Raw genomic sequence first — 12,293 nt, forward strand, 5'->3', positions numbered from 1 at the left:
ACACCTTTTAAAAATACATGCAAGTAAGATAACAACTCCAATACCCACAAACTTTCTTGATAAATACCCATCTTTAGCTAAAATCCGAAATTAAGGGATAGGGTGAAGAATCTTATCTCAAGCATGAAGACCTAGTGTGTTTTTCCTTGTTAATCTTCCAAGATTTGAGAGAGAATTGAAGAAAAATTGATGAGGGACACTTTCACACTCTAGGGCACTCTCTCACTCTAAAAATATCTGATTTTAGTTAAAGAAATGATCTGTTGCATTTATTTGGCGAAATGAGGTCGTTTTACAACAAAAGCCCGATTTGTGCACAGCCGCGCCGCGTGGGGCGCCGCATGGGGAGCTGCGGTTGTAAAAAATATGCTCAGAAAACGTTTTTGAATGCTCTCTGTATCTCCCCATAGGCGCGCCGCATGGGGCGCCGCGGTAATGTAAAATTCTGCGCTGCTTTTGGTAATTTGGTCATAACTTCTGGTAGGAGTGTCCAAATGACGAACGGTTTGAAGAGTTGGAAACTAGACTCAATGACCTTTTATTTGATAGGCTATTCATCACATAAAACCTTATATATATTTGGATATGATCGTTCAAATTGTGGACTAATGCAAGTACCTTTGGAATCTTAGCCTATTATGAAATTTTTCCCATTTGGCTTACACTTAGGCCTCTCCTTGGACCCCACCTTACTTAATATATGACTCATACACTTGTTTACCGAATCCAATTGATGCCCACCATGTTAATAGCACATAAAATATTATAATTGGCTTACGTGGCACCACGAAATACTAGATTACTTAGCGAAATTTTCCGGGGCCTTACAGCCATCCCGAGCTCGGAGATAATGCGGACGGTTCCTCGAGTCTTGGGTTCCTGTCAAAGGATACTTTCGGGGTCGGATATCATCCCATTGGACTATGTCAACGTCATATACTCCCCGGGGCTGAGTCCGGGCGGGCAGAACGTTGTCGTTTCATATCATATAAGTGAGGCGGCTTCGGCTCCTTCGCAGGACTTCATTATTTTGAGGTAGTTGTGCTCCTGCTTTGGCCCGGGGTCCCTCTTCTCCCTGGGTGCAAGAAGTGTTGGTGTGCGCCCTTGCTTTGATCTATTTAGTATTACCATAGTCATGGCAACCACTCTGGGGGCGACATGGCAGAGAGCAGAGAGTATTGTTCCCAGCGCTCGGGGGCTGAGGGATTTCGTTCTGACGACGATTTCTTTGATAAGAGGGGAGCATTTGGAGATGGTGAGAAAATACTACGGATGGAATGAGGGGGCAGCGCTCCAGGTGCTTCCTTCGGGAGAGAACGTTACGGATTCTGCGGATGGATTTTGACCGTATGCTTGTATCCTTTCGCGTTTGCCCCCCTCGGCAGGTTCGTGCTTGATTTTTGCTTGAAGTATCGGGTTACATTGGCGCAAATACATCCGTCATTTTGGCAGGTGGTGTTGATGATGAGGTTCTTTGTGGAGAAGGGCAATCTCGAATTTACGCTTGATCACCTCATCCGACTGTATCGGCCCTTTCATCACCAGGGCCTGCTAACCCTGAAGTGTCGTTCATCCCGCCCTTCGTTGTCGATGACAAAGAGGAGGGGGGGTCAAGAATGGGCCGGTTGGTTTGTCTGGGCCCGAACGGTCGACATCATCCCCTCGGAGCTTTTGTCGTTCCCCGAAGGGTGGAATTACGCACGTGAGTGAAGCGTCCGGTGCTTTTTTAGGTTGTACCTATAGCGGAAGTTAGTTAAATAATGGTGCTTTTACCTTGTTGTAGCAATTTCATGGACGCCAAGCGAAGTCTCTGATCTGCCCGGCTGGGTCCGGAGGCTGGTGACCCATTCGTCCTGCGACGAGCGTCGATGGCGAGCTGTGCTCCGCGTCAGGTGGGGAGCGAAATACCAAGGTATGTGCGCGTGCTGCCTTTGCCTCGGCCCTCATGTATTTGAGGTAATATTTTCCCCTTTTCTACTTGCATTGGATCTGTCGCTTGCAGGTATCGGGCAGTTCCTTGGGATGAGACAGTGTTCTTCCGAAGATGGGAAGGAGTCGTTGACCTCTCTTCCCGCCCTTCGAGGCGATGGAGCTTCTAGTGGTGCTGACCAGGCCAGTATCTCCAAGGAGAAGGCATTGTCTGAGTCCGCTGCCCCCGGGGTGTTAGATACAGTTTTAATAATGCAAAATAATATACCTATGCAGGAAATCCATAACAAGGAAGTCAAGACTACTGGAGTTAATTCTGATGAATAAGGGAAGTAAACAATCAGCAAAGATTACGATGCAATTAGCGGATCTGGGCACCTAAGGAAAGGAACAACAAATCTAGAAGGAATTCCATCAATCAATCAATCAATAAAGAATATCAATCAGCTGCGATGGAGAATCAAGCAAGCCTAATGTTAATGCACACATCAAGGGCAGCAATCCGGAAGTTCGAAGATTCGATAGCGATTGGTACGCGACTAATTTTGGAAGAACCAACAATTAAGGAGCAAATCTTCATTCCATACAAACTGCTGAACGAAGGAAATCAAAGTGAAGCAACGGCTAGTTACCTTATTCTTGGAAAGAATCAATCTCTTTCCAAGGATCAAATCTCTAGGGTTGCCAAGCCTTAATCATCATCAAAGTATTTATACCCAGTCTTAGACCCTAATCAAATATACTTTGATCACACCAAAAATCCTCTTTTTATTCTACTGCAAACAAACATTGTAGTTCTCTAAGATCTGTTGTGTAACAAGTTAGAGAAAAATGAGAGTATAACACCAATGAGGCATTGTATCAAAAAGGAAAAATGAGTGTTAGAGGAACTGTAGTATCAAGTCATTTCCACTGTACTCGGAGAAATACATTTACTAAAGAGAACTCCCTTGCAACCCAAGGGGACTGGACTAGGATTCACATTGAATCCGAACCAGTATAAAAATTCCGGTGTCTTTAATTCCTGCACTTACTTTCTAAAATTTCCTTTCTGATATTACAACTGTTGAACTGCTATATTCAGTCGACAATTTGTCAAATTAGTCGACTAATAATTCAATAAGTTTAAAAATATACAATTCACCCCCCCCCCCCTCTTGTACTTTCAATTGGTATCAGAGCAAGGCTCACATCTTTCTTTTTTTCTTAACAGCTTGTGAGAAAAGATCATGGCAAATCAAGTTATCATAGGAGCTCTCTTCTAGGAAGGAACTTCACAAGTTAGACCACCATACTTCAATGGACAACATTTCTCCCATTGGAAAGTGAGAATGGAGATCTTTACCAAGGCATATGATGTCAAAGTTTGGAGAGTTATCAAAAAGGGAAATAGAAAAGAGGAGAACTCATAGCGTTCGAAAGGATGCATCTAAAGAGGACTAGCCAAGAAGAGAAAAAGAAAATAGTTGCATTCAAGGCTTCAACTGAAACCACTGAAAATGAAATTGACGATGATCCTGAAGCTTTACAAGAAGAAATCACTATGATGTCAAGAAACATGGATGGACTAATGAGAAGATTCTGGAATAGAAAGAAAGGAAGAATTCCACCAAGACGATCCAGGCAATACAATGAACAGGATAAGAACAATGGAAAGTGCTACGAATGTGGAAGATTTGAGCATATTCAAGCAGAATGTCCGGAACTAAAAAGAAAGATCTCTAGAGGCTTCAACAAGAACAAATCCTTCGGAAGCTGGACTGATGAATACACCTCAGATCATGAAGAAATAGCAAATCTTTGCTTCATGACAATCCTGGAAAATGAAATGAACAAATCCTCAGGATGCTGGACAGATGAGGACAACTTAGATGAAGAAAACGAAAATTGTTTCATGGCACGAGGTGAAACAAGTGAGGTAAGATCTTATAACTGTGAAAGATGCAATGAATTGCAGGATATTCTTGATTTAACTTTAAAGGAGTCTCAGAAAATGATGAATGAACTTAAGAGACTCACAAAAGAAGTTAAAGACTGGAAACTCAACCATAAAGTATGTGAAATTGAAGAGGAAGTACTTCAAGAAGAGTGTGAGGAATTGCAAATGCAACTCAACGGCATGCGCAAATCCACCAGTCACAATTCTGTTAGTCAAACCAGATGACTTATAAGTCAACTGGAAAAAGACCAGCCAGAACCAAGTCGACTAGTAATAACACTACTTAAAGACCTAAAAGTAGGTCAGAGGTTACATGTCATTACTGTAACAAGAGTGGTCATAAGTATTCCTTTTGTCGCTTTCGTAAAGAAAACCTTTCAGGATGGGTATGAAAACCAAAAACTAACTCTGAATCTAGCAATACTAACCCACCAGGACCTAGGCAAGCTTGGGTACCTAAAAGAAAGTAATCACTTTGTTTTGCAGGAACACCACAGAATAAGTCGCAAGGGAAAATGGTATCTAGACAGTGCGTGTTCCAGTCATATGACAGGTGACAAAAACTTGTTCAAAGAAGTCACAAAAATTGATGGAGGAAGTGTTAAATTCGGGGATGACTCAAAAGGCAAAATAGTTGGTACTGGAACAATTCCCTTTAACAACAACTGTGACATTACTTAAGTGTATCTGGTTGATGGCCTCAACTATTATCTCTTGAGCATAAGTCAACTTTGCGACTCGGGATATAAGGTGAATTTTAAGAAAACAGGATGTTCTATTGAAGACGAATCAGGTAAAATAGTTCTTCCCGAAAAAAGGTATGGAAATGTTTATATTCTTGATAGCTTTGAAAAAATAAGTGGTCAAATCTGCTTATCCTCTATGTCTGATGATCCATGGTTGTGGCATAGGAAACTTGGTCATGCTAGCATGCATTTGATAGAAAAATTGTCTAAATATGAGTTAGCTGTTGGTCTTCCCAAATTGAATTTCTCTAGAACTCATATATGTGATGCATGTCCAATGGGTAAGCAAACCAGAAACTCTTTCAAAAACAAGGATATTGTATCTACTTCAAAACCTTTGCAACTACTCCACAAGGATTTATTTGGGTCCACTCGAACTGCTAGCATAGGAGGAAAAAGATATGCTTTTGTTATTATAGATGATTTTTCACGTTTCACTTGGGTAATTTTCTTATCTCATAAGGATGAAGCATTAAGAAATTTTGAAGTTTTCTGTAAGAAGGTTGAAAGAGAGAAGGGATATCTTATTTCAACAATTCAGAGCGATCATGGTGGAGAATTTGAAAGCAGAGCATTTGAAGAATTCTGCAATGATCAAGGATACACACATAATTTCTCTGCACCACGCTAACCACAACAGAATGGAGTTGTGGAACGAAAAAATAGAACTCTCCAAGATATGGCGAGAACCATGTTGCTAGATCATTCATTGCCAAATCACTTCCGGGCAGAAGGCGTGAGCACAGCGTGTCACATTCTAAATCGATGTCTCATAAGGCCCATTCTGAAGGAGACCCCGTATGAACTATGGAAAGGTAAATGTCCCAATATCAGCTACTTCCATCCTTTCGGAAGCAAATGTTTTGTTCACGATAATGGTAAGGACAATCTTGGAAAATTTGATCCATGAAGTGATGAAGGTATTTTTTCTAGGCTATTCCTTAAATAGTAGAGCTTTTAGAGTATATAATAAACGCACATTATGTGTGGAAGAATCAGTTCATGTTATATTCGATAAAAATAATCCCTTGGTCGAGAAAGGAGTTACTACAGGTAATGAAGATCAAGCTCAAGAAATTCAGGAGACAATCAAACCTCAAGAGTCGACTGACATATCTGCGGCAACAGAGTCAACTGGTGAAGAAAGCAGTAATATACCAGATCAACCAATCAAGTCGACTGGCAATATAGTTTGTCCAAATGAATGGAGAAGCAAACCTGAATATCCTCGAAAGTTTATTATGGGGGATCCACATGAAGGAATGAAAATAAGGGGAGCTCTCAAAAAGAAGGCAAATGTTGCATTAATCTCTCTGATTGAGCCAAAGAAGATAGAGGAAGCACTAAGAGACTCGAGTTGGGTTCAAGCTATGCAAGAAGAACTAGATCAGTTTCGTAAGAATCAAGAGTGGAGTCTGATACCCAAACCTGAAAATGTCTCTGTAATCAGAACAAAGTGGGTCTTCAGAAATAAATTGAATGAAGATAGAAAAGTCATAAGAAATAAAGCCAGACTAGTTGCTCAAGTGTACTCACAACAGGAAGGAGTCGACTACGATAAAACCTTCGCTCCAATAGCGCGTCTGGAATCCATACAAATTCTTCTGGCATACACATCTTTTAAAGGGTTTAGATTATTCCAAATGGATGTCAAAAGTGCCTTCTTGAATGGATTCATTGAAGAAGAAGTTTATGTAAAACAATCTCCTGGGTGCGTAGACTCAGAATTCCCATATCATGTGTACAATCTCTAAGGCTTTGTACGGACTAGAGCAAGCCCCACGTGCTTGGTATGATAGACTGAGCTCATTCCTTGTTGATCATGGCTTCACAAGAGGTAAAATCGACACTACCCTATTTATTAAAAGATCATCGGAAGGTAACCTCATTATTCAGATCTATGTTGATGATATTATATTTAGTAGTGCTAACCCTCTTATGTGCAAGGAATTTTCTAATCTCATGCAAAGCGAATTTGAAATGAGTATGATGGGTGAGCTAACATTCTTTCTTGGACTACAAATTCTACAAACTGAAGAAGGAACCTTCATATGTCAGACCAAATACACAAAAGAACTGATTCAAAAATTTGGTTTGAGCAATGCAAAATCAATTGGCACACCAATGAGTCCTTCCACAAATCTAGACAAAGATGAGCAGGGAATTCTTGTTGATGAAACTAAATATCGTGGAATGATTGAATCATTACTGTATCTGACAGCAAGTCGACTGGACATTATGTTCAGCGTGTGTAAATGTGCCAGATTTCAGTTAGCTCCCAAGGAATCATACCTAACCGCTTTAAAAAGAATCATTCGCTACCTTATTGGGACTGTGTCTCATGGACTATGGTAACCTCATTCTAACTCTTTTAAATTAGAAGGTTTTTCAGATGCTGACCTTGCAGGTGATAAGGATGACAGGAAAAGCACAAGCAGCACATGTCAATTACTGGGAAAGGCTTTAATATCTTTGAACAGTAGAAAACAAGCTTCAGTTGCGCTATCCACTACTGAAGCTGAATACATTGCTATAGGACAATGCTGCGCACAACTATTATGGATATCTCATCAACTGGGTGATTATGAAATTTTCTGTAAGCCTATTCAAATTTTCTGTGATAATTCTAGTGCAATTTGTCTTTCAAAAAATCTTATGCATCACTCGAGAGCAAAGCATATAGATATCAAGCATCACTTCATTAGAGATCATGTTCTTAAGGGTGATATTGAAATATCTTTTGTTGGAACCACTGATCAGCTAGCTGATATTTTTACTAAACCTCTATTAGAGGAGAGATTTTGTGAATTAAGATATCTACTTGGCATTACGTGCTTTACTAAAAAGTTTTAGGACCTATATGTATTATTCTGATTTTATAGGGTAATGATTGTCCTTCACTCATGCATTAATTACTCTCCGTCTCTTTTCCCTCTCTTTTCTTTTCTTTCACATCAGTTCGTCGTTCAATGTTTGGAAAACCAATCATCGCATCCCTTTAACTGACAACTTTTCATTTTCTGTACTCAACCGCCAAAAATCTCTTCTTATAGAAGAAAACCCTTTTCAATCACTCTCATCTTCATCCTCTCTCCTAACCTCCAATCAAGCCCTTCCCTTTCAATGGCTAAGCACCCTAGAAATTCCTCTGCCTCTACTAGAAAAAGCGCCAGTTCCAAAGCCAAACCTCCAACTATGCCTCTGGAACAAGTCGACCCAGGGTCTGATCGCTCTGAGGGTTTCGCCTCTTCTCAGGGTGACTTCTCTGAACACTCTCCACTCCTTGGAGAAAAAGCCTTGGGTAAGCGATCCATGGAAGAACCCCATATTTCGTCTACCTCAAAGAAATCAAAGGTTGATTTCTCTGCCTCTCTTGAATCTGACCTAAATTTCTGGGATTCCCCAAATAAAGATCTCTTCATTGCTTTGAAATATAAACTCATTGCCCATGGAAGGGCCGTCAACCTTGACGACATGGAAGCCCTCAATTCCAAAGTCAAGGATCTCTTCATGTATCAAGGTTGGGCTAAGTTCTTCTCTATTCCTCCGTCCAAAGTATATGAACCCCTGGTTAAAATGTTTTATGCAAATCTTTGTTCTGGCAAGCCTGATAGGTTAGAATCTCTAGTGTTAGGTAAGCGCATTGTTTTTTACTATGCCCTGTTTGATTCTCTTTTTCAGTGTCGTTGCTCTGGTTTTCCTACTTTGTTTAAAAATACCTGGCCTGATAACTTTGAAATCTCCTTTGACCAAGCCAAACAATGTATAGTTGAAAGTCCCTCAGATCCCCTTCCAAACCAACTAGGTCCAAGTGATGCTAGCTTCGAAACTAGGGTTCTGGCCCACATTGTGGCAACAACTTTCTTCCTCGCACTGGTTCCTTTTCAACCTTCTCCCAAAGAGACACATTCTTTGTCTATTGCCTCGTAACCAAACTCAAAATCAAGCTTTCCTCTTGGGTTATCAATTTCACGATCGAGAGTGCTGAAGATCCCACCAGTCTTCCCTACGGCATGGCAATCACTCACATTCTGGAAGCTCACCAAATCTTCTTGTCTAGCTATCCCTTCATCACTGTCTCTAAGTCCTACAACTCTAGAGCCTTTGCTAGTATGGGATATGTGAGTGTGGAAGGTTCCTGGGTTAATAAGCACGAGAATGAAGCAAAGCATGCCCCTGTAGAGCCCAAACCCTCACCCTCTGTTCCTCATTCCAATCCTAACAATCCTGATCTTGGTGAAACACTTCATGCCATTGAATCTCAACTCTCTGAAATCAATGTCTTCTCACAACCACTTGTGAGCACGTGATTTTTGCCCTAAGCAAACTATTTCCAAAAGTCTCAAATAATTGATTTCTCTATTATTTTACAATTTTTGTGAATTTTTTGCTACATTTTTGTGTTAATTGGTTGCATTTTATTCATATGAAAATACAAATAGGCATTTGCATTTAGGGATTTAATGTCACAATTTTAGTATTAGTTAGTTTTAGAACAAAGTTAAAGAAAATTGCAAAAAATAGTTCTTTACACGTTTAATTGTTAATTGTTGCATTTATCTTTAAATAGAATTTTAAATAATTTTAGGAGTTAAATATATTAATTAGGTCTTTGTTTTGTTTTAACATTTTATAAAATCAGAAAAAATAATAAGTAAATACAAAAGGCTAACAAAAGAAAAGAGTAAAAATAAAATAAAAGAATGGTCTTGATGAAAGACCAAATCTTGGGCCAAAATTCAATTTTAAGCCCAAAAGTCATTCAAAACCGGACCAAACCACTGGCCCAAACGCCCTGCCCGGTCCAATTGCCCCATACTAAAAACGACGTCGTTTTGACGTCGTTTAATCATGACCGTCCATCCCCTCAAATCCAACGGCCTGGATTGATCCTTCAATTCAAATAAAAGTGTCCGAAATTATACCCAAAACCCTAAAACATCCCTCACCCTCCTCGTACTCCCTGTAACGCAGGCGTTACCCCACCGTCCTCCTCCCATCTCCACCGGCCGGAAATCGTCGCCGCTGGCGGCGATGCTCCAATGGACCCCAAAATTACACCATTGAATCCCCGTCCCCTCCTCTTTCCAAATCCCCAAATCCCATCCCTCAAATCCTAGCCGATCTTCTCAAATCTTAGATCGAAATCTCCGGTGAAAACCCTAAATCATCCAAACTCGTCCAAATTTACACCCTACCCTCCTCCGACCTCTATCATCCCTAAATCCTCATTGGTTTCTCTCAAATGTTAGCGGAACTGTTCGAATCTAAATCATGGCGATGGCAGAATTCTAGGAATTTGGGTTTGCTCATTTTTTTTTGGATTCCCTGAGTTCTGCGTTGGATTCAAGTCACGAAATAACGTGTTCATTTGTTCTTTGGTAAGAACAAACGATTACGTTATTCCGAGGCTCGAATCGTTTTTTCTCCAGCCTCCAGTTTGGGCTCCATAGGTAATGTCTTCTGGTTCATTCACCTTTGTTATCGATTGTTATCTCTTCTCGATTAAGTTAATTTAGGATTTGCCCGCATTCTTCATTTGTCTGTTAATTGGCCTGTGTTAAGTATGAGGATTTCTTTTAATTCCTTTTACTTGTCTTTTATCCATGATAATAATTTGAAATTAGGGTCAAGCATATTAGCTTACATTTTAGTTTTGCTTCATGTATGATTTAAGTCCATTAGTCTATATGATTTTGCTTTCATTAGTGTAGATAATCTGTTATTTGATCTTGCTTGAGCTTTATTTGGTTTTGTTTTGGTTAACTGTTAATCTTGTATTAGTTGATTGGTTAGCTTAGTTTAGTTAGTAATCAGTATCTAGTTTAGTTAGTTTGTTCAGGTTTAGTTGAACTTGTGAATTCCTTTTAGTTTTTAATCCTAATTGCTGACTGAGGTAAAGGGATTGGGTCATTTGGTAAATTTTAGTCTAGATAAAGGATAGTTTGGACATTTAGGGTTGGGTAGTAATTTCAGGGAGCAAATAAGGGTAGTTTAGGCATGGAAAAGGGTAGTTTTGTTAAGAATAGTAATTTCAAAACAAAAGAAAGGGTAGTATAGACATTGTGTGGGTAGAAGAACACCCTAGGGCCTTCTAGAATAGGACTTTAGTGTAGGATTCAGTAAACTTAGGGCAGTAACTTGAGAAACAAGTCAGAAATTGAAGGACTAATGGGTGAAATCTGAAATTAAAAGAAGGAAAACTGTGTGAGTGCCATCTAGAACATTCTACCCTATTTGTTGCCTATAAAAGGCAACCCCAATGCATTCATTGGGGGAGTTTTTGAGCCCCAAAATTACCCCCAAACCTCTCCTACAGATCTGAGCCTCTAATTTGAATTTCAAACCAAAAGGAAATCTGACTTCTGAGATCGAAAACTCTCTCATAGATCTTAGTTTTCTGAAAAAAACCAAAACAAGCAAAATCCAGTAGAAAACCAAAAAAAAATATAGAAGTTACAGAAAATCAAAAACAATACTGTTACATTGCAGTTTTAGGTGAAACGTGAGTGCTAAGCATTAATTCTCACTTCTTCTGGTTGCTGAAAATGTTTAGTAGTCTACTAAGTNCAAGAACTGGCAGGGTTTATACCCCGGAGCATTTGGCTGAGTCAAGTAAGCAGACATCTAGTCGGCCAACCATTATCGAAAACTGGGACCAGATGATCTCTGGAGAAAGATACAAGCCAAGGAATACTCGGTCATTGATCAGCTTAACAAAAGACAGGATTAGATTTCTATCCTTGCTTTGCAACAAAGTTCCGATGCACACAAGAATGCCTTGCTAAGAGTGCTGAGTGAGGCGTATGTACCAAGTAACATCACCGATGAAGAGATGGCGAACATGGTAGGGCAGGTATTGAAGTTACAAGGGTTTGCTTATTTGATTTTTTGATTTTGAATACAGTAATACCAACAATCTTAAGGAATTTAATTTAATAGTTGATACCATGAAAAAGAAGAAGAAAGAAGTGAAAGTCGTTTGTCATGAAGAAATATGACGAAACGATTTATTCCAAATAGTCGTGAAAGTCGTCTGGTTTAACACAACATCTATTTTGATTATTCATCCGGAAAAAAATAAAAGATGAATATGCAAATTTTTCGGAGAAGCAAATAAAGAGAAGATTTCTATGAGTGTGCTTATAAAAGATTTTCTTAATAGTATGGATCTAATGTTGGGATTCTTTAAATGTTACAGGGAGAGTGTTTCTTTTGGCAATTGAGGCAGTAAGAAAGGTAACGGTTGTGCTTATTCGCAATAGGCCTTTCATAGAAAGCCGAGCAGTGACTGAAAGTAAACATTGCCGAAGAACGTTACTGCAAATTGCGGCAATGTACGTTGGGCGTACACCGCAAAATCGGGAAAGTCGAAAAACGGCTAAGTGGAATTGGAAGGAAATATTATGAAAGCAAGGAATTGTCGTTAATGGGCTTAGTCCATTTTATGCGGCTTTTGTCTAAAGATTACTTCTAAAAGTGATGCATGACATCCAGGTTGTTTTGCTCTAATGGAGACATCATTTCAAGCAACTGAAAAGGCTTCTAAATGGCTTATGTGAGGTTGTCATTAAAGTGATTAAAAGTCTTCTATATAATTTTACTATGAAATGGTTCAAAAGAAAGACATCTTAAATGAATATTGAACATTTGAATGTGGCTCCAGGATTATAAATTCA

General features: G+C 39.5%; 1 protein-coding gene across 1 annotated transcript; it reads left to right on the top strand.

Moving 5' to 3' along the window:
* LOC109230140 (uncharacterized mitochondrial protein AtMg00810-like) lies at positions 6,604-7,616 on the top strand. The gene is made up of 3 exons (XM_019395667.1): positions 6,604-6,865; positions 7,022-7,210; positions 7,573-7,616. Exons 1-3 carry the CDS (start codon positions 6,604-6,606, stop codon positions 7,614-7,616), a joined length of 495 nt encoding a protein of 164 aa, XP_019251212.1.

The sequence above is a fragment of the Nicotiana attenuata genome, chromosome 7 (assembly GCF_001879085.1).
Source record: "Nicotiana attenuata strain UT chromosome 7, NIATTr2, whole genome shotgun sequence".
Lineage (NCBI taxonomy): Eukaryota > Viridiplantae > Streptophyta > Magnoliopsida > Solanales > Solanaceae > Nicotiana > Nicotiana attenuata.

What these genes read in the sequence shown, in the direction of transcription:
- LOC109230140 (XM_019395667.1), top strand. Translation starts at nt 6,604, where the DNA reads ATGGGTGAGCTAACATTCTTTCTTGGACTACAAATTCTACAAACTGAA. An exon ending in GGACATTATGTTCAGCGTGT is followed by an intron (nt 6,866 to 7,021) that starts GTAAATGTGCCA and finishes CTGACCTTGCAG; the next exon opens with GTGATAAGGATGACAGGAAA. An exon ending in GGGTGATTATGAAATTTTCT is followed by an intron (nt 7,211 to 7,572) that starts GTAAGCCTATTC and finishes CTTTCACATCAG; the next exon opens with TTCGTCGTTCAATGTTTGGA.